Below are 22,970 nucleotides of genomic sequence, written 5' to 3' on the forward strand. Positions count from 1 at the left end.
GACACCGCCCCGGGGGCGCCCCAGGCCCGTCGCGGCCTAGCCCAGGGGCAGCGCCGGGGACTGGAGTAGCGGCCGCAGCCCGCCCCCTGGAATGGGCTGGAGCGGGCCGAAGGAGGAAGGCGGGCGGGAGCTGTTCAAATGGGGAAGGCGGGAAAGCTGCGGGGCCGGGAGGGGGCGTGCGGCCGCCCCGGGGACCTGTGGGCCGGGGCCGCCCCTCCCCCTGCCCGGGCCGTCTCCGCCCTCGGGGGCACTGTGCGGCCGCCGAGGACGCGGGAACCCGAGTTGGAACCGTGGCTGGCCTTGGGGCCCGGGATGTTAGGTCCTGGGGTTGTCAGGGGTAAAGGGGCCTGAGCCCGGGGCGACTTGGAGGGCTGGGTCCTCGGCTGGCAGAAGAGGATGCGAAGAGCTTTTTTCTTTTCCTCTTTACAGAGCTTTGTTAAACTAGTTGTTGCTGCAGAACTGCCGGGAGAATCCCATTGGTTTACCGTGGGGACCACAAAAATGGTGGTCCTGGGGGGCTCTGTATAAATAACCTGGTATCGTGTGTATTCTTTGCGTGCGACCTCAGTTCGAACGTGCCTTGGTAGTGGTATCTCCTCACACAGGCCCATTTATTTCCCCTTACAGCTCTTACTTGTAGATTCTCTTTATAGTATACAAAAGAAGAGAAGCATCTACGTCCCTCCCTTCTGATGCCCAAGCTGGTAGCTGATTATATCCTTCATAGCAGAATAAATAAAAAACCGAATCCAAAATAAAGCCTGTTGATTGGACAAGGCTTGTCAAAATTTGTATTGCTGGTTTTGTGGAAATGTGTGTTGTGAGCCAATCTGTGCGGTGGTCGTGGTTCCGCTTAATTACACTGCAGTGAGAAGATTCAATCCCCATCCTAGGCTGTCCGGATCTCCGCAGCTTCCAGAGCTGGCAGGGGCTGTGAGTGCTGCATAGATAGGTCCTTGGAGAAGGGAGTGGCAAGAATTCTGAGTCGTGTCTGAGATTGGAGGAAACTTTGACAAAAACGAGAAGACATCACCTGCTCATGTCCTAGAAGTAACACACACACACACAACCCCCCCCCCAAAAAAAAAAATTCGGTAACTGGCAACAGCTGGATGTGGCGATTTGAGTTCCTGCAAGAAGTGTTGGGCAAAGAGAAGGAGAAACCTCGGACAAGGCTCGCATCCTGGACCAGAATTTAGCTTATTGCCTACTTTATGAGACTTACTTTGTTCCTTCTTTTTCAATATTCGTTCGCATTCTGAATGAAGAAGCTTTTTCCTGATTGCTGGGGCTCGGATCACTTCAAAAGATTACCTTCTGAAACTTTGTTTCAAAATTTATAATTTGAATTTTCAAAGTAACCAAGTACTATAGCTAATGATTTTAAATTTTCCCTGATTACTTTGGTAATCCCAAAAGCCTGTTCCTGAACATAATCTGTATACTTATCTACAAGTGGAAGAGCAGCTCTGCCTCTCCTTTTTTGTATCCTGAAGAAAAATCCGAAAAAAAAAACGTATAAAAATTTGCACATTTCATAAGTATACATTTTTTTATGATGCAATGTTTCTTATTTCCATAAACAATGTTAAATAATGAACTTTTACTTACGTTGTCGTTTCTTAGCACACTGAGATAAACGTAATTGTAAAATTATCCCTGCCTGTTGAAGTTGACTGCGTTGAATTCTCTAAACTCCAAGATTGTGGAACTCATAAAAAATGAGTTTTAACACGTTTTACATTTGCCAACATTTAGTTTAATTATGGCCTCTGTTTTCTAATGTGAAAATTAAACCTAAGATTTTTCATTTCCACTAATCTGAATAGTCAGCTGCCTACCCCTGAACTCCGAGTTTATCATGGATAATATTTGAGATCTAGATGGAATATCAGGGGCTCATCTGATCTTATATAAATGTTGCGTTAACTCTTTCTTCCACTCTGTTGCTTAAGACTTCTTTATCTGGTGTCACCTTTCTTTTACGAGCCAGCAACCAAAACTAGACCCTATTCTACAATAATATCTTGATTTTAAAGAACCTAAAAATTAAGGGCCGTAAGTCTTCCCAAGCTTTGACTGATACAGTCCATTGTGTTTAATTTTAGTTTTTCAAGCTTTCATCTACCCCAATTCTTTAGTGAATTGGACTTGCCTGCAGGCCTCTCTCATATTTTTCTACAGATTGTTTAATCGTATAATTTAGAAAATGTTCTTCAGTGTATTTCAAGAAAATTTGAACAGCAGCAGGCCTAATCCTAAAACTTAATGCTAACAGCAGCACATGTTTTCTGTATTGGCCTGTGCTTCTGAGGAACAGCTCCTAATTTTCTGTTTTCCTCTCCAACTTTTTCTATCTACTGGTTGTTTTTAAAAGCCGTCAGTTATGAGGCCAGGAGAGCCTTTTCATAGTCTAGTAAGTCACAGTTATTGTTTCCTTTCTCATTCTGTCTTCAGAGGTACTTCTGTCTTGAGTGTTAGATTGCTCAACTCTGTCCTTCGGTGTTACAAAGGGAAGTCCTGATTATAAGCTTCAGGAGCTTACGTTTAGAAGTGCATTTCGTTGTTGACAGATTGTTGGGCATATTTATGATATTGAATATTTAAGATTTTTCCTCCATTGTTTCTCAAGCATTCTTTGCCAGAAATTATTTGGCATGAAAAGCATTTAACTTGAGGTCTCAAGTCGTGGTATTTCTTGGCATTATCAGCCTATGAAAACCAGTGTGACGTATGTATATTTTTTTTCCTAAAAAACTCAATATTTTGATTCCAGAACCAAACCAAGTCCACTGCCATTGAGTCAGTTCTGACTCATAGCGACCCTGTAGGACAGAGTAGAACTGCCCCCATAGGGTTTCCAAAGTATAAACATTTACAGAAGCAGACTGCCACTGCTCCACATCCTTGTGGAGCAGCTGGTGGATTCAAACCACCGACCTTTTGGTTAGCATCCGAGCATTTTAACCACTGCACCACTAGGGCTCCTCAGTTTGGTGCCGGTGAAAGGATATACTGTTTTCAGATTAATGGAGCTGATACCCAATGACATTCCGCCTCCCCTCCACTCCCTTTGGGTAGAAAGGGGAAGACAGTAGTTTCCACTTGAGAAAGTTTAATACTTAATGCTGGAACATGAAAAACGAGCTACACTGTCTTGCCCCTCATATTTCCACATGAGGCCTGGCTTATGTCCCTATCCCCTTCATTTCCTATGAAAACACCCCCTGAGCAAGCACTTTTCTGATTTATCTTTAAAATAATCCAGTTCATTTAGTTTGTTTACTTCACTCTAGCTGCTCTTACTTTGACCAAGTCCATTCTTCATTTCACTTCTCAGGGAAGTGGAGAAGTGCTTTCTTACGTTTCTTTTCTTAATCTTTCTTGTAAATCATTCTTGGTAATACTTTTTTTTTTCCCTCCTGTTTTCATTTTAGGCCTTTCTACGTATTGTATATTATCTGATTTATACAAATAAGTCTTTTGTTTTTTTTTTTTTAAATCTAACACTTAGGAAACTTTCCTTTGTTAATCAAATTCATCCTTTCTTTCTCAGAAGTAGCACACGTCAGTATCATCCACACCTACCTGAAGGTATTAGTAATGCCCCATTGAAGTAAATCCCATTATATTAATGAAGGTAAAATAAAACTTAAATAAATGACTGATCAGGTCAACTTGTAAACATTTTCCTAACTGAGTGAGAACATCTTCAATATATTTTGTATATGTTTTTGAAATTTACTGCAAAGACTTCCTGCAGGACTTGGGACATTACCTGTCATTAAAGTATTTGAAGGACTTTGTCTTACTGTGCAGTTTATAGCACTGTCAAAATTGATATATAAACTTAAATGCCAAAAAAAGATTTTAACAAATTCAGTACTATATTTAGAACATTTAAATTATAGTAATTCTTATAATGAGTGAAAATCTTTAACAGTCGTAAAGAATTCATTATTAGTGGACAAATGATAATTCTCCCTTATTTTTACCTAGCCAAACTAACTTTAAGAAAGGCTGTCATGTGGCCAACTGATGTAAGAAGTGTACTACTTTTACACTTCAGGAATTTGAGCAAAGTCTTAGCCCAACAAAATACATGTGAAAAAAATGTTCTAAAGTTCTCTAATATCCCTATAATGTTATTGTTTCTATTTAAATTGTAATATAATAGATTTTACAACGTCACCAATCCAATTGGTAGGATTTTGTGGTCTTCATCTGTATGGTGTGATCTGTCTTCCTCTGCAGGCTGCTTTACCTGTGCATTTTGTCACCATGACTGAACCCATCCTTCTCAATGTCAGTTTTTAACTCTGTCTCAGTGCTCTCGGTCCTGTTGGCATTTTAGAAATTGTCATTAATTTTGAAGTATTTTTTATATAAGAGGTATTTTATATACTTTGCCAATCCATACCTTCAATTCTTGAATCAAATCTAAGCCTGGTATACCTCCTGGAGTTTCAACCCCAGTAGATTTACAAGCAGAATAAGGAGGTGACAAGACACTCCTTTATTTCTTGCTGCCCTTCTAGTCGGCCCTTGGATCGCTACGCATTTCCATCTGGAAGGTTTCTTCTCCACAGTGATTTCACATTACAGGAGGGTTTTCCTTCTTTGTTTCTCAGACCTGGTCCTGTAGACGGGAAGGAGCCTGGACACAGTGACACATTCTCAAAGGCCCTGCAGGACCGCCATGGCTTATGATGACTCCATGAAGAAAGAAGGTATGACCCCTTAATCTGAGAAGCATTCCAAAGGGGGTATACTCTTCAATCCTTGCAGCCCATGGACATAGTGACCAGGACTGGGCGCCACAGCTTGGACTCCCCAGTGATGGTCCAGAGCACTATTAGGATATTCAGCCTCCACGACATCCCCAGGCTGGGCCCATCCATGGAAACGAAAACCAGGACAGGGGTTCCAGCATGAGAGTCTGAAATCGAGCCTAGTTTATTGGGGTGATCCCCTGCAGCACTCTTGGTCCTTGCCGTCTCCAATGTGCAGGAGCCTGGGGATAGGAATCACATATTGGACTCCCACAGAGCAACGCAGCACATGAATCCTTATTATTTCCAGCCTTACCTCTGCAAGTCCGTGTCCACCTGCCAAATCACAACTAAGAAACCATGTCTGAGGATGCACATTTGGGCCTTTGCATAGTGTGGAAGCATTGTTTCTTCAGGTTTGATTGTATTTGCAGCCATGTCATCAAGAAATATTCTTGTCCCTTTGGATCTAGCCCTGTATTTCAGTGGACTTGTTGAAACATTATTTTAATTTAGAAATGAGGTACTATTGCATTCATTGCATGTTGATGATTTCATTGTTACTTACTTGACTTTCTCATTTCCTTTCCCAAATGAATCCGTGCCTCCCAGATTGCTTTGACGATGATCACAGCTTTGAGGACATAGGACTGGCAGCTGGCCGAAGCCAACGAGAAAAGAAACGTTCTTACAAAGATTTTTTAAGGGAAGAGGAAGAAATCGCTGCTCAGGTCAGGAATTCTTCCAAGAAGAAGTTAAAGGTAAGGTTCTAAACATTTGAGTTAGGGAAGTTTTTAGCTATTTCTTGTATTTCCTAATATTTGAAAAAGGAAATTTCTTTTAAAAGCTTCTAAAAAGAAAAATAAAATGCCGCTCACGTCTTTTTTTTCTTTTTAATTCACATCTATTTTTATTATTTCTTGTGTTTTAGTTTGTTTTCCAGAGTTAAAAATTGTCTAAGAACAAGAGTAGTTCCAAACTGCTTTTGCCTCATCTTATTTACTGATCAACTGTTCTTCCTCTTTAATTCCAGGGTAGTGAACTTTACTTCTTGGGGACGGACACACACAAGAAGAAGAGGAAGCACTCCTCTGATGATTACTACTTTGGAGGTAAGGATGGGAAAGGGCAACAGGTGGGATAAACACATCACTGGTTCTTGGAGTCGGGGTAGGGGGAAGGGATCCAGATGTTGCTGACTCAGTGGCCTATTTAACAGGACAGTGGTTCTTGTTCTGAGTGCCGATAAACCAGTGTGAAGGAGGAGAGAGGTGGAGGGCTGGTATTTTGGAGGATTCAGCATAGAAGAACAGTCTTCATTTGTGATACACCAGGTACCAGGTTCCTTCTCCCCCCAATCATCCACTTATCTTATGCCCTTTGTTATCTAGCATTCCTTTGCTGTATGTAGTCATTGGGCCCCCTGGCCTGCACCTGTGGGTTACTTCTCTATCCAGTGTATATCCACTCACAAGACCAGTTTTTCTGAGCTATGGTATGCACATAGCTGAAGAGACTAACCCCTTTTCAGAATGAATTTGTCCCGAACACAGAAACAAATGATGCTCTGTCTGCAGCTTAATCTAAATTGTAAGTGCCCTTAATCCTACAGCTGATAGTCCCTTCTTCTGGGTATGCTCTCTTTGGTAGCTTATGAAGACTCAGTGAAGAGAAACAACTTCAGTAGTGAGAACTGTCTGCCGGATCAGAGGCAGAATCTACCAAGCCAAGAAGCACATGGGCATCATCTCTGAATGTTAGGAATCAGTTGAAGGACCTCCCCTGACATCATTCGTGTTAGCCATTTCTTTCTTGTTAGTTGGGTGTTTTGGGTGTGAGAGAAAGGATGATGACAGTTGCTTCCTATCCTATTGCCATTACTTCTCTTGATTCTTTACAGACATTTCGTCTTTGGAATCGTCACAGAAGAAAAAGAAAAAGTCCAGCCCACAGTCTGCCGATACAGCTATGGACCTATTGAAGGCTATCACTTCCCCACTGGCAACAGGCTCCAAGCCCTCCAAAAAGACAGGGGAGAAATCCTCTAGTTCTTCAAGCCATTCAGAGAGTAAAAAGGAACACCACAGGAAGAAAGTAAGTGGAAGCAGTGGGGAACTATCCCTAGAGGATGGTGGCTCCCACAAATCCAAAAAAATGAAACCACTCTATGTGAACACAGAGACACTGACCCTTCGTGAGCCTGATGGCTTAAAGATGAAGCTCATTCTCTCACCAAAGGAGAAAGGAAGCAGCTCAGTTGATGAGGAGTCTTTCCAGTACCCCTCTCAGCAAGCGACTGTGAAAAAATCCTCTAAGAAATCAGCTCGGGATGAGCAAGGTGCTTTATTCCTAGGACACGAGTTACAGAGCTTTCTGAAATCAGCCCGGAAGAAGCACAAGTCATCCTCAGACCCACATTCATCTCCTGGCCCTGAAGGGTCTGATGTCTCCCAGTTCCCAGAACCCAACAGTGCTAACCTTGATCTTTCAGGGATTGAACCTATTCTTGTAGAATCAGACTCGTCCTCTGGTGGGGAACTAGAGGCTGGGGAGTTAGTGATAGATGATTCTTACAGGGAAATCAAGAAGAAGAAAAAGTCAAAGAAGAGCAAAAAGAAGAAGGACAAGGAAAAGCATAAAGAGAAGCGACACTCCAAGTCCAAAAGAAGTTCAGGACTTTCCACTGCAGCAGTGGGAGAGGTCACCATGACACCTGCCCCTCCTCCCAGCATCCCATACGCTGGAGCAGCTGCCCCTCCTCCACCACTTCCCAGCCTCCACACAGATGGGCACAGTGAGAAGAAAAAGAAAAGAGAAGAGAAGGACAGAGATAGAGAAAGGGGAGAAAAGGTAAAGAAAAAAAAATTTTTTAATATAGTAAGTGGACTTGGAGTTAAACAGCCAAGGTGAACCTTTGGGAATTTTTTGGGGGGCAGGGGTGTGGGCCATTGGAATCATATAAAGTATAAAATATTACCAGTGGCCACGTCTATCTGGTACAGAGGTAGGAGCAATCTTAATTTTTTGTGGGTTTTCTCAGTAGTTATTCTCTCGCTGCACCAAGCAAAGGTTTAGGAATACCTTGGCTTATTCTGACTGATACGTAGACTTCATAGATGGGGCCAAGCCCAGATTCTTTTTCAGTCAGCAGCGCTGTCTTCCTTGAGGCAATTGAGAGATAGGAGAAGGTGTTCTTTGAGGTCATTTTGAAAAACAGATTTTTAAAATTAGTAGAATTGTGACCAGTTAAGTTAATGGAATAAGCTATTGACTTTCTAGTGGTATTGGATACTTTCATGTATTCTCTTTAGTGTCATATGTGTGTCCTTTCATTGTTTGAGTACTTACTAATTGCCAAGCTCAATGCTGTGCTAGGCGCCAGGTGGTACAGAGATGAGCAGGGCGTAGCTTTTGACCTTAGAGAGTTAGTTCACTGTCCATTGGGGAGATAGTAATGAGAAATCAGTCACCTCAGTTTGATTTTTTTTCCTCACACTTGAGGAATTTTCCAGCAGTTGTACTGTATGATATGATGACTATGTTATTAAAGAGTTCCTCTTAAAAACAAACAAACAAACTTTTCCCCCTGTTATCAAGGTGTAATTTTTTTTGTAGAAATTTGAAAATTCAGAATAGTAGAAAGAAAAAAGAAAAAAATCGATCATAGTTTTGCCAGCTGAGGACAGCCAGTGTTTGTAGTTCTGTAAAATGAAAGAAAAGCTACTAAGAAGGAGAAAATCAAATATATTAAGAATTTGGGAGTATAAATCTCATTGTGGTCTACAATTCAGCTACAATATGGTTTCCCCATTGCAAAGGGTACCTTTTAAGAAAGTTTACATATATTTATATTTATACATATATATGTGTGTATGTATGTATACATATGTACGTATATACACAACATATATATATGTTGTTGTTGTTAGGGACCATCCATTCGGGTCCCACTCATAGCAACCCCTTGTAGAACAGAACGAAACACTGCCTGGTCCTGCGCCATCCTCACAATCATTGCTATGCTTGAGCCCATTGTTGCATCCACTGTGTCAGTCCATCTTGTTGAGGGTCTTCTTCCCTTTCAGTGACCTCACTTTACCAAGCGTGATGTCCTTCTCCAGGGACTGGTCCCTCCTGATAACATGTCCAAAGTACATGAGATGAAGTCTCACCATCCTCGCTATATATCTCAGAAAGAAAAATATATGTACCTTCTGAGCCAAAAATCAGTGTGAACATAAAAAATAGATACTCAGATACTGGGTCATTTTTTATTTATTTGTTTATTTGAACATTCCTTCAACAAATAGAGAATATATATTTTGTGCAAGGGTGTATGTTTACCCTAAGGATTAACATTCTAATGATATATGATAATATCATCGACTAATCTTACACTGCTGAAGGTAGAAGGGTAAAAGCTTTTTCAGCTAGGCCTTGAAGAGGAGAAGGGGTTTCAGTGGAAAGGAATGCATGGAGGCAGAAAGACATTTCGGAAATGACATAGTGAAATAACTGAACTCTAGTAGAGTTTCTAGGACTAGTCTAGTTTCTGACTGTCTGATAAACATTTCTGCTTGGATGCTTTGGGTACTTCAATCCAGTGTGTCACTAACTGAGCTGTCATCCAGGCCCGTAAACCTGCATCTTCTCCTCCATCTCCTGTATTTCTGGTCAATCCAAACTCAGAACCTTATACTTATCATTTTTCTCAACATTTTTTATTATGAAATTTTTCAAACCAAAAGAATTGAAAGAATTGTGCGGTGAACACCACAGGCCCTCCACGGAGATTCTAAAATTAACATTTTGCTGTATTTGCTTTATAATAATATCTCTCCATCAGTCTATCCATTGATCCGTCGTACCTTTTTTTTTTTTTTTTTAATGTATTTCAGAGCAGGGCTTCAAATCATTTCAAACCAGTTTGATCATGACTGACAAAGCAAAATTAGAACAGACCTGAATTTTTACAATTTGGGTGAAGCAGAATGGGAAAAATTACAGGTCAAAGCCCTGGAATAGGTGACTGGGAAGAGGCGCAATGAGCCCTTTCAGGAGCCTGATTTGGGAGATTAGATTATTGCCAGGACTGCAGAGAGCAACACAAATGCAAAGGGACTGAGCAGCCACCATCTTTATGGGGCGCACTGCTGTTTCCTACTCTTCCTGTCAAGATTTGGTTGCTATGCAATACACACGCTGCCGTTATTTTTTAAGAGGAAGATTAAGTTTCCAGCACAGCTTTGACCCATAATTTTTCCCGTTCCAGTTATTATTCTGGTTCCCCCACATTTTAAAAACACGGGTCCATTCGGGTTTCACTTTGTTGGCCGTGACTGAACCAGCCAGAACCAGTTTGAAGCCCTGTTTCAAAGTAAGTTGCAGATATCATACACTTCAGTCCTAAACACTTCAGTTTGCATATCATTAACTTGAGTTCTGTATTTGTTTTCAGAGTTTTTTTGTTTATTGGTCTTTTTTTTTTAGGTAAAATTTGCATATAAGGAAATGCACAAATCTTAAGGATACCATTTGATGAGTTTTAATTAACACACATACTTATGTAACCCAAACCTCTGTCAAGATATAGGCATTATCCCAGAGAGCTCTTTCGTACCTCTTCCCAGTCAGTCTCCACCCCCAGAGCCAACTACTGTTCTGATTTTTTTCCAATCTTATGGTTTACTTTTACATTTCTTTCTTCCCTGCTCTCATCCAACTATTTCCACTCAAGTGTTAAACCTGATGTTCTTCCTCATTAGTAACTTTCAAGCCTTTGTTTCCTACCTTACCCCTGCTACTATCTTGTGCCTCATCCCTCCGTATACTTGATGTAATAAATGGCCTCTTTTCTGCTTCTTTCCCCCATGCAACTAATCTTAACCTTGATGCCACACCGGTCTTCTTTAAACACCACTTCAATGATGATAGTCCTCTGTATGTTCAGCAGATCCTCAGTACCTTTATGTTAGGCTGTAAGCTCCAGAAGGACCGTGATCGTGTCTGTCTTGCTCTCCACTCGATCCCTAGTGCTTAACCTGCAGTCTGCCTGTTGTAGGCAGTCAGTAAATACTTGTTGAATGAATAAATATCAAAGGCCAAACCCTTGGCCAGGTATTCATGCTTGTCCATGATTTAGCCCTAAACCTCCCTTTTCATACACTATGTATAACCAAACTTGTTTCCCGTATATTCTTACCTCCATTCCTTTGCTTATCTTTTTGCAGTAACCTTTTTACCCTTCTCACACATTGAAGCTTTGCCTTCCCTCCAAGACCTAATCAAATGCCACCTCTTTGATTGGGATAAGACATCTGACATCCTGTCCCCAGCAGAAGTAACTTTTGTACTCCCGTAACACCTTGCTGTCTCTCTTATTGCACTTACTTTCTTTCTTATATTACAGTTATCTTTGTACATATCCCATTTCCTGTATTAAATAATTGGTTAACACACTCAGCTGCTAACCAAATGTTGGAAGTCTGAGTCTACCCAGAGGTAACTTGGAAGAAAGGCCTGGCAATCTACTGAAAAATCAGCCATTGAAAACCCTATGGAGCACAGTTATAATACTCTGACACACCTGGGGTTGCCATGAGTAGACGTCAACTCGACAGCAACTGTTTTTTGTTTTTTGTTTTTTTTTTTAATAAGGTCCTTTTAGTTAGCTTAATGTTACTTTCAACTTCTAAACGTCCTTGGCAAGCATTTTATAACTATTTGTATGGATGAAAAAAAGGTAGATTGGAAGCAAACTGTAAAGAATCTTGAATGCCAAGATAAAGGATTTGGCAACGGGCACTTTGGAATTTGTGAGCAGGGATTAGATGTGATCTAAATGATAGTTTAAGGATAAAATGATAGGGCTGTACAGGTGGAATGGACTGAGGAGAGACTGGTGGCAGACCACCCAGGAGGTTATTATAGCTCAGAAGGTCAGTAATAAAAGCTTGATAGAAATAAAATTGAAGACACAGGTCCAGGAGAGACTCTAAAGGAAAAAATTTGTAAGATCTGGCAACCAGGCTTGCATCTGGGAAGCCAGAAACAGGAACGAGTTAAGGATGAGCCTTAAGGTTTTGAACCTGGGTGCCTAGGAAAATGAAATTATAATTTCAAATGTAGGGACGTACTTGTGTGTAATTACCCCTTGTGGCTGACAATTGCTAGTGAAAAAATGAATTTTAGTGAACAGCAAAATCCATATTGTGAATCAGTATTTGATTGTAACTGTCTAAAAAAACCTGAAATAGTCATACTCTGAATTTAATTATTTATTTATCCAACAAATATTTATTGAGTACATACTGTGCTTTTTAAACCTTACCTGTGCATAAAAATCTCCGAAGAAGCTTTAAAGAAATATTCTTGCCTGGGTCCCATCCTCTAAGGTTCTGATTCATTAGGTCGGAGGTGGGTCACTCGCATTAGTTTTTAGTTTTTGTTTTATTCATTCATTATTGTTTTAAAAAGCTTTACAGGTGAGTCTCATGCACATCCAGGACTAAAGAAATATTGATAACAGAACAAAGCACTGATAAGTAATAAGACCACTCTAACCTCTGAGGGAAAACAGTGCCCAAAGTGCGATGTTCTTGGTGCCACACTTTCAGAAGGATAGTTACCAACTGTCGCGTGCAGAGGCTAGAGTAAGCAGGAAGGTGATGGAATTTTTAAAACTTGTCCCTCCCAGGAACACACAGAGAATGTCACAGTAGAAAGATGTTCCAGTTTCTGTCATTTTAATAAATTTAAATTAATTAAAGTCTGTGAATTGCCCTCTCAGTACCCTTTTGGTAAGTCTCACTATTTTGATATGTAGTTCTAAATTGTTCCCCTGTGATTTTCTCCTTAACCGTTAATTATTTACGGTCCCCTCACCATAAGGAAAGGGTTTATTTTAAAAACTTTTGAAATGCTAATTTCTAATGTAATTATATTCTGTTTAGAAAATATGATCTGAATTATCTCTCTTTGGCAGTTGTAGAAATATCTTTTGTGGCTTACTATGTGCACAACTTTTTCATCTGTTATATCAGGCTTCTGAATTGTACTGTTTAGGTCTTCTGTAGTCTTCCACATTTTTTTCTCTGGTTAATCTATACTTTTTCAGAGAGGTATATTAAAATTTCCCACAATCATAGTGAATTACAATTTTTCCTAATAATTCTGGGAGTTTTTTATTTATAAGCTTTAAAAAAAATCATAAAAGCTCATGATACCTCTCTTTGGTAAATTTTATTTTGTAGTATATTCTTTTGTCTCTATTAATGCATTTTGCTTTAAATTGTATTTTGTTTGGTTTTAGTTTTGCATACCAGTTTTCCTTTAATTTGTATTTACCTGGTATATCTTTTTATAATCCATCATGTTCAATTTTTCTGTGTCGTTTTGTTTTAAATGTGTCTAAGTAGCAAATAGCTTGAGTGTGGGTGTGTGTGTATTCAATCAGCTAGCCTGCTTGATTTAATCTGTTTACATTTGTTGTGTTTCCTCTTTACCAAGATTTTTCTTTGCTGTTTTTTTTTCTGCTTTCCTTCCCACTGTTGGAATACAGTTTTCTTTTTTTTTTTTTCCCCTACTGTTTGAAATCCATACATTCTACTTATATTTTTTTTTTTTTGTGGTTACCCTTAAATTCTTAACATAGAATATTTCACATAACAAAGACTTAAGTCAATCTGTTTTTCCATCCTCCATCCTTCTACTAAATAAAATATGGACTTTAGACTACCTTAAATCTAATTTGCCCACCCTCCTTCCCTATCCTTCATTTTATTATCTAGTATTTTGGTTCTACTTTATTTTTAATTCCTTCTCAAAATAAGCTGTTTTTAAATTTGTAAGTAGTACATATTTAGACTTCTTTTTTTTTTTTTTTACATTTTTTAAATTGTGAGTAAAGGTGAAAGTTTACAGATCAAATTAGTTTCTCATTAAATATTAATACACAAATTGTTTTGTGACATTGGTTGTCAACCCTGTGATATGTCAACACTCTCGCCTTCTCTACCCCAGCTTCCCTGTTTCCATTCATCCAGTTTTCTGTCCCTTCCTGCCTTGCGTCTTTGCTTTTAGGCTGATGTGTCCATTAGCCTTGTATACACGATTGAACTATGAAGCACATCCCTCTTGTGTGTTATTGTTGGTTCTAAAGACCTGTCTAATCTGAAGGGTAAACCTCAGGAGTGACTTCAGTATTGAGTTAAAAGTGTGTTTGGGAGCCATACTCTTAGGGTTTCTCCAGTCTTTGTCAGAGCAGCAAGCCTGCAGGGGTGTGTGTGTGTGTGTGTGTTTGTGTCTGTGTGTGTGTGTGAATTTGAATTTTGTTCTACATTTTCCCCCACTCTGTCCAGGACCCTCTATTGTGATCCCTGCCAGAGCAGTCATTCGTGGTAACCGGACACCATCTAGTTGTTCTGGGCTCAGTCGGTGAAGGTTGTGGTAGTTGTAGTCCATTAAGTACCTATTTAGATTTACCAACATATTTACTAACTTTTTTTTTTGCTCACAGCGTAGCCCACTTTTTCCTTCTGGATTCAAGTTGTTTCTTGTTGAAGAGATTTTTTTCAGTAAGGGTCTGTGAGTAGTAAGCTCACTTTATATTTTAAAAATGTACTTATTTCCCCTCACACAGGAATTATGGAATGGGAAAAGAAATCTTAAGTTGACCGTTATTTCTGTGGGCACTTTGAAGTTACCGTCCCAGTGGCTAACATTTATTATTGCTAATGAGAAACTTTCTGTCAGTTTGTCTTCTCATGTGCGTAGGTAGGTAAGTAGGTAGATTGGTAGTGGTTAAGATTGCCTCTTTTTTTTTTTAGCTTCACTACAGTTTGCCCAGATGTGAAATGTATTTGTATTTGTCTTGCTTGACCTTTGTGTTTTCCTTCAGTCTGGACATGCAAGTTTTCAATTCTGATTGTTTGCTAGTCATTGTGTTTTTCAAATAAGATCTCTCGTCCTTTCTCTTCTTAGTTATTGGGACTTCTCATTCTGTCTCCATGTCTTCTAATTTGCTAATTCTCCTCAATTGTATCTAGACTGTTCTTCAACCTGTCCATTGAACTTGTTTTTATTTTAATTACCTTCTGTTTAATTCCTAGAATTTCTTCTTTATTTTTCAAGCCTTTTTAAATACTGTCCGGTTATTGTCTGATTCTGTTACTGCCTCATTTATTTGAATATTTTAAGCATACTTATTCTTAAGTCTTTTTTTGATTTATTTCTAGTTCTTGAAGCACAAGTTCTTTCACGTGTTGTTTCTGCTGACTGTTCCTCATAATATTTCACTTTGTTGTGATTTATAACTTGTTTAACTGTAAGCTCAGCTTCAGCAGAGATTGTTTATTCTGAGTGCCCATTGTTATGGGAGTTCCTACAGAATGGTTTTGTGTTTGCCTTTACCAAGAACCCTGTGGGGTTTGTTTGTTTAATTTCTGACCAGTTTTTGTATCAGTTTTCCAAGTTCAAGGTCACACCTTGATGATGTGAATTAGACCTCATACACACGCACTATGCCAGCTTGGTTTCCAGTTTCTCAAGGTTTCTTAACTTTTCACTTTCATGGCCTGATGCAAAAGTCAGCCTTCCTTAGAGTGGAGTCGGGTGGGATTTTTTCTAGTTCCTGTTTCACATATCAAGCATCTCGTGAACTCTCTCAGCTTTATACAGGTAGCTCAGTTTCACCTCTGTTTACTCAGAGCCCATGACCCTAAAGCCTTAGGCCCCTATGTTAAAGCCTATGTCTGGTCCCAGTTTCTTACTGATCTCCTTAGCTTTAGCTTCCATTCAGTACTCTTTAAGTTTCCTCTGGTTTCTGGCACCTGAAGATTCTCTTTGCTCAGTTTTAAACTTACTCATGGATTAAAATGTTTTTCTGGCATCCCTATGTGTTTGGGAGTGGGGACAGATGTTTCCTATATTGTTCCGTCTACTGTGGTGACTGAAAGACAGTACTTTTCTTAATAAAAAGAACAAGTCATAGGCCCCGCAACTGATTGAAAGTGTTTGGGTTATTCCCTCAATATTTTAGATTTAAATAAATTTCTCATCTAACTAGATTCACATTTGATGTTAGAGACCTTGTGAAAGATAGCAGTGCCAACAAGCAATATTTTGGTTTGCCACCAATACAGAAAATTTGTTATTGTTATGTGGCGTAGAGTCTATTCTGACTCATACCCGTTAGAAAAAACAAAAGCAGCGTAAAGCTGCTGGGTATGGCAAACATAAAAATACATTTTCCCGTACAAAACCATTTTCAAATCATTTTCAGTAAATACATGTTGAAAAGTACTTTGTTTTCTAAAAGTAAAATTCCTTGTAAAATGAGGATGCATCTTATAAATCTGACATTTTTTGTATGCTGGTAAGTATAATAATTGAAAGAACCTAAATTCTGTGATTACTCTTTTATTATTAGAGAGCTGCCATGTGGAAGAGAGATTAGATGATCCCAAAGTATAAAGCTAGAACAAAGGGTAGAAACTGCATGATTACAGAATTTTGTTTCATTACAAAAAAGGACTATCTAAAAGTCAGAGATAGTCCTCCTAGAGATAGAAGGGAATGCTTGAGGAATTGTGTTCCCTTGGTCTACAGTGAGCAGAGGCTTGAGAGCCAACTGGTGGAAGTGCTAAAGGCCTCTACGGGCCTTTCTACTTCAAATCCTACAACCAGGACTGTGATTAAAATGGAGAAGCCAAGAATAGCCTGTTTGGGAGAAGAAGATAAGTTAGGCTTAGATTTTGAGGTACAAGCATCAGAAGATTCAGCATAGCAAACTGGTTAAGACCGGGGGCTGTGGAGCCGGACCACTTGGGTTCAACTCTTGAGTCTACCATTTAAAAGCTATGTGATGTTACATAACTTCTCCATCTATAAATTGGGGACAGTAATGGACCTACCTCATAGGATTGTTGAAAATTAAATGAGTTAATACATACAAAATTACCTAGGGCCTCAGTGTGCCGAGGTGCTCTGGGTGCCACAGCAAACTAATAGGAGCACCACTGGATATTTTAAATATTTGAGGGAAACAGTGATGCTCGACATCTATCAGATACTCGTGAACTACTAGCTCAAAGTAGTTCTCAGTGTCAACATTTTTTCACGTTATATTCCTTTCAGTAATGTCATATCTTTGCAAAGCTGGGTTTTCTGTGATTGCTGCAATAAAGAGTAAGTACTACATGAAAAGGCACATAGGTACCATGAACCAAGAAATTTTGAAAACTATGTCTTTGCCCAATGCTTGGCACGTTAGTGAATGTTCAATGAATGTTAGTTGTATAAATATCATCTAGGTGGGAATTTCCAGAGTGCAGTGTAAACGCAAGACCTAGAACTCAGTACAGCAGTTGGAACTAGAGTTAGAAATTGGACATTGATTGCAATAATGAAATATGTAAATGGATAAGAGAATTGAGCCCAGAGCAGAAATCTGTTGGAGCACTTACAGTTAGAGCACTGGAGAAGGAAGAGGGGAATGTTTTGTTGGAGTAGAAATGAGAGAGAGGGCAATGTCATGGAAGTGAAGGGAACAGAGTTTCACAATAGACTGGTCTCATGCTAGAGAGGTCAGGGAGTTCAAGTATAGTGGTTATGAATGGAAGCCAGATTGCCCAGAGGGTTGGCAAAAGAGTGAGCAGGGTAGAAGTGAAAGCAGGGTAGAGAATCTCCTCTTACTGGACAATTTTGACAAATAGGAAATGACTACCTCCCTAGTGAAAGGTAACATTTTCGATGTTGGGTTTTGTTTTTTGAGGGTTTGGTTTGGTTTGATTTGAGTCCTGCTTTCTGAGGAGAAATAGAAAAATGATGTGGTTATATCTTGATAGTTTCCCATTAAAGATCATCCGTTAGAATGGAAGATTTTTGGTTATATCAGAAGAGCAGGATATGGTTGCATAAAAGCCCATTCACTAGCACTCAAAATAATACCTACCGTGTTGCCATTTCAGAGGCATGCCTTCAGTTATCTGTGTGTTTCCAGAATGTTTACATTTCCTCTAAGCAGCCTAAGGCTGGGCCAGGTAGACTAGGCTTGTGATGATATTATATAAGTTCTTTCTCTGGCTAAACTGAGACTAAACATCAACAATAAATGGTATAAGTTAGTAGTTACCATTTGTTGAGTGCTTTCTATGTGTCAGGCTCCGTGCTAGGCCTTTTGGATATCTTATCGGTCTTGATTGATAGGTATTTATTAGCCAAATTTGACCGAGGAAGAAGCTGAGAAAAAAGGACAAAGTTTTAGACTGTTGAGTGGTGATGCCAGAATTCTAATACAGTTTTCTTTAACCCCAAGCCTGTACTCTTTTCACTACACCACATACCTTTCTAAAACTTTAAGAGATGGTTACCCAGTGTCATAAGTCTTTAACATGCTAAAAGTAGATTCTAGATCTCTCTCTCAGTAATACTTTGTATTTAAAAAAAAAAAAAAGAAACAGATGCAAGGTCCTGATGTCTGAGATTTGTCTAACTGAGAAATATAGAGGTGTTTTTTGTTTTGTTTTGGTGTGTGTGTATGTGTTTTAATTTAAGAGGCAGAATGTAATGAAGTAGTTAAAACCTTGGACTCTAAAATCCATTAGACTTGAATTCTTATTCTAGTCTATTTACCAGCTTTCCCTCATGAGATTGCTTCCTCACTTCTCTGTTTACTGACATGTAAAATGGGGTTGTTGAGAATAAATTAAGTGATACATGTAACACTTAGCACACGTCATGGCTCAGTGAATGTTAGCTGCTGTTACAGTTGCTATTGCTTTCATCTCAAGTTCCTCAAAAGCATAAGATATACTTGAAAGCATCTTTCTTTTTTAAACTTTTTCAGCCACTCATTTGAGATATTAGACTAAGGAAGGCGACTATGCCTTTATGGTTTTGTATTTGAATATAGCACCCCACCTTTTAGGAACCAAACTCTGTAGTTACTGCACCTATTTGGAAAACAGTTAAAGCAGGGTCTCTAAGGAGCAAAAAGAGTAGATGTTATCAAATGAGTTCTCTACAGCTCATTAGAGCTCTTTGGAGTGAAGAGAAGGGACATTGGCCAGAGACAAGTTACTTGACCTCTCTAACCCTGTTTCTTTATTCTTAAAATGGGGGAAGTAGTACCCAGCCTCCTTCACTTACTAGGGTCTTGTGAAAATCAGATGAGACAATACAAATTAATGCACATTTCTGGCCTGTCACACACAATTCTGAGACTTCATTATTCATTCACTACTTATCTATTCCAAACTTACATTGTGCCAGGCACTTGCCAAGTGGTAAGGATACAACTATGAATAAGATACAGTTTCTGCTCCCAAAGAGCTTCAGGTCTAGTATTCAGTGTGCTGAACCTCAACAGAGGCATGTGCAGAGTGCTAAGGGAGTACAAGGAAAACCTGGGAATGTTTGGAGGTTTCCTTGGGGAGGTAACATCTGAACTGACTCTTAAAGGCTGAGCAGGTATTATTAGGTGGAAATGAGGAGTAGGCATTTTAGTCTGGGAATAAATATATATGTGAAGGCACTGAGACAAGAGGGGGCATAGGGTGTGACTGAAGTAAAGCCAGCAGAAGGTTAAAAGTAAAGAAGGCAGGAAGAAGAAGTGCTGAAAGGCCTGCCTGCCAGGGAGGGGCAGTAGAGCTGAGTAAGAATTCATAAAATAGGGCATTTGGGGGCATTTTCCTTGATATCACCATAGTAGGTAGTAAGTAACAATAAATAATAATAGCTCTATTACAGTTTTTAATATGTTCTAGGCACTGTAGTAACTGTTTTATATACAGTATATCTGAATATTCATAAGAATCCAATGAGGTATAGGTATTATCATCCCCATTTCACAAAAATAAGCTCAAAGAAGTGAAATAACCTTCCCCAGGACACGCACCTGTTTAGTGGCAGAACAGAAGTTTGAACCCAAGCTTGTCTGATTGCAGAATCCATGCTCTGTCCACTGTACTGGAAAAGTGTTTAAAATATATTCACTGCTGAATATGACAGCAGAAATATAGACTACATTTTAGAAAGATTTGCATTCAGAATTATTAAAATAAAACTTTGGTGTGAAGACCTTACTTATCTGGTACCCTTTCCTTTAGCCAGTTCAGATTTAGGGATCTTGGTCAAGTCAGTTCAGAAGAGCATCAGTGTGGCATAATGGTTCCGAGTGTGGTCTCCAAAGCCAGACTGCCTGAGTTCAGATGCTGGCTCAGCCTCTCTCTAGCTGTGTGACTCTGGGTCTCAGTGTCCTCATCTTTAAAATGGCAGTCATGATGGGACTGACCTCATAGGGTTGTTTTGAAGTTTAAATGAGTTTCTGCAGGTAAAGCTCTTACAACAGTGTCTCCTACACAGTATTAACATCACTTTTACTAGGGCATTATTATTAACATGTGTATTGGGACATTGAATGGATTGGGGTTCCTGTCATCAGCAGAAGAAAGTCAAGTTTTATTTTTAAGATTCATAAGCTGCATTTTGCCTTTACCCCCAGATATTTTATCCTTTGAAACAGAGGTTCTTAAGCAGGAATCTATGGATGGGCTTGAAAGAGGGTTTTCGTCAGGTTCTCAAACAGCTCTATGACCCAAAAAACTTAAGCAGGACCTCTTTATAAAGAGCATTAGGAATTGCTCTTTGAAAGGTCTTGATATTGTGACATACCTCATAAAACATTTGAAAGGACGCTCTTAGCTGTAAAATTATAACATCATGAGTCACATTCAATAAGTGGACTTGTTACAAGTAATTTCCTACTAATAAGTATCCAAGTTTTCAAAATATTAACATTGTATTAAATTAAAATGGAATCAGTGTTGTTGCAGATGTAACCACTGTGAATCACGTGTTTTACTTGCCATATTGTATGCTTCTTGACTGAGAAAGTGTAGAGTGGAATTACTGCCCTTGCATTTGGAATCACATGGAAATGTTTTTTATATATAGAGAAAGATCATCTACTATTTACGTACTGGTCCAAAACTACTAATTTAAAGAGTGTCTGTGGTCTGGAAAATTTTTAACCCCTAAGTTTGAAATCTCATATAGGGACGCTGTGAGTTGGAATTGACTTGACGGCAGTGGGTTTTGTTTGTTTGTTTTTTGGTTTAAGTTTGAAATTAGAGCTTTAGGTCCGAGAATGGAGTTGCATGATGGTTAGGTTCTAAGGTCAGCACATAAAGTGAAATTGTATAGTCAGGATTTCCCTTGAAAGCATCTTAAGAAGGCTCCACATTGAAGGCCAGTAGATTCTCAGTCCAACACAGCTGGATTTTTCTCTCTCTTCAGCACCAGATGAAGTAACTGGCATGTATTCAGGAGCCATATAATCTTTTTTTTTTTTTTTTTTTTTAATTACGTTTGCATCAGACATCCAACTTACACTTGTCATAGTGAGTCGCACACACTGACAGGGACATACAGCAGCCTACCTGGGGAGAGCAGATTTATATCTCCTTTCACACTTGCTCCAAGACGTACGTTCTTAAGAGTGGAATGGTGGTGGTAATCCACCCAGTCCATGCTAATCAATCAGTCAGTCAATTAATCTCTCTCTCAAATGACCAGATACAAAACTTACATGAACTGGGGTGTGTGGATGTGTGTGTGTGTGTGTGTGTGTGTGTGTGTAAAATGCCACTCCATTGTATCTCATGTCAAAAGGGGATTTGAAAAGAGAGCCCTTTAGTTAGAACACTTAAAGCATTTTGGGATATGAAGCTGCCAATAAAATAATAAAGGAGATGCAGCACCCAGAACCCACTTCTACAGCATCTCTAAACAGACTGGCTTAACCAAAAGAATTCTAAAAATAGAAGTTTTGCTCTTTGAATGAGTAATTTTAAAAATAAAGACCTTGCTGCTATTTTCTTTGTCTGATTTAGGTCAAATGGTTTAATTCTATTCTCCTTCACCACAATTTCTATTTTTAAAAAAGCTGATACTGGCTTTTTGGGGCAACAACTTGTATTGTGAAAAATACAGAGAGGGAATAGAGGAGAATTCATATTAGTTTTCTATTGCAGCTAACAAATTATCACGAACTGCGCAGTTTAAAATAACATCCATTTATTATCTCACAGTTCTGTAGATCAGAAGTCCAGGTAGGACTATGCTCCGGGTCTCACAGGCTAAAATCCAGGTGTTGGCCAGACCTGGGTTCTCATCTGAGGATGGAGGTCCTCTTCCAAGCTCACGCAGTTGTTGGCAGCATTCAGTTCCTTGTGGGTGTAGAACTCATGCAACTTCTTTCTATGTTGCTTCTTGGTTCTTTTAAGGGCTCACCCGACTAGGTCAGGCCCACTCAGGATAGTCTCCCTTTTAATTCACTCAGATTCAACTCATTAGGAACCTTAATTACATCTGCAAAATCCCTTTTGCCATATAACATAACATAATTGTGGGAGTGATACCCCATCATGAAGAGAGGGGTATTATACAGGACGTGTACACAGAGGGCTGGAATCTCAGGGACTATTGTGGAATTCTGCCCACCCACCACAGAAATAGTATTAAGTAACTACTGAAGTGCCAAACACTATTTAATTACTTCCTACCATTGAGTTAAGTGGTATTATCCAAATTTTGCTTATAGGGAAGCTAAAGGTCAGGGAAATAAAGCAATTTGTGTAATTAGTATATAGTATGGTTAGAATTCTGTCCTAGATCTATTGGTCTCCAGAGCACATGCTCTCTCCATTTTGCCACACTCTGATTTATCTCTGATTAATCCTGCTACTTTTTCCTCCTTTCCAATTTGTTTGCTTTTCTGCAGCCCCACTTTTGGGGCTATAGGCCATCATCATCCCTCCCCTGCATTACTGCAGCAGCCTCCTGAGTGCTCTCCTTGCCTTTGCTCTTGTTCTTCTCCAGAACCTTCTAATGCCAGTCCTCAAATGTAATTCTGTGAAGCTTCCTGCTTACAATACTTGAATTACTTCTTTAGGATAGAGTGCCCAGTCTATAGCTTTGCTTGCTTCTCTAACATCATCTCTTACCTCTTTCTTGCTTTGAGTGTTACCACGTCTTCTTTCCTTTGCCTAGAACACTCTTTAACTACTCTTTACTTGGCTAATTCTACCCAGCTTTCAGGTATAAATTAAAAGTCACTTTTCCCAGAAGGCATTCTTTGATTCCCTAGACTAGATGAGGTGCTCCCATTACATGTTCCCATAGTACCCAGTACTTCTC

The 22,970-nt window shown here is 39.4% G+C and overlaps 1 protein-coding gene across 1 annotated transcript in view; it reads left to right on the forward strand.

The window, feature by feature from the left end:
• The window catches only part of HMGXB4 (HMG-box containing 4), a 48,626-nt gene that overhangs the window by 184 nt on the left and 25,472 nt on the right, over positions 1-22,970 (forward strand). Inside the window, exons 2-5 of the mRNA XM_004373805.2 lie at positions 4,632-4,730; positions 5,385-5,533; positions 5,806-5,884; positions 6,673-7,622. Coding sequence (XP_004373862.1) covers positions 4,700-4,730; positions 5,385-5,533; positions 5,806-5,884; positions 6,673-7,622 — 1,209 coding nt within the window. The 5' untranslated portion in view covers positions 4,632-4,699. The remainder of the gene's footprint in view (positions 1-4,631; positions 4,731-5,384; positions 5,534-5,805; positions 5,885-6,672; positions 7,623-22,970) is intronic.

Source organism: Trichechus manatus, unplaced genomic scaffold (assembly GCF_000243295.1).
Source record: "Trichechus manatus latirostris isolate Lorelei unplaced genomic scaffold, TriManLat1.0 scaffold00027, whole genome shotgun sequence".
Lineage (NCBI taxonomy): Eukaryota > Metazoa > Chordata > Mammalia > Sirenia > Trichechidae > Trichechus > Trichechus manatus.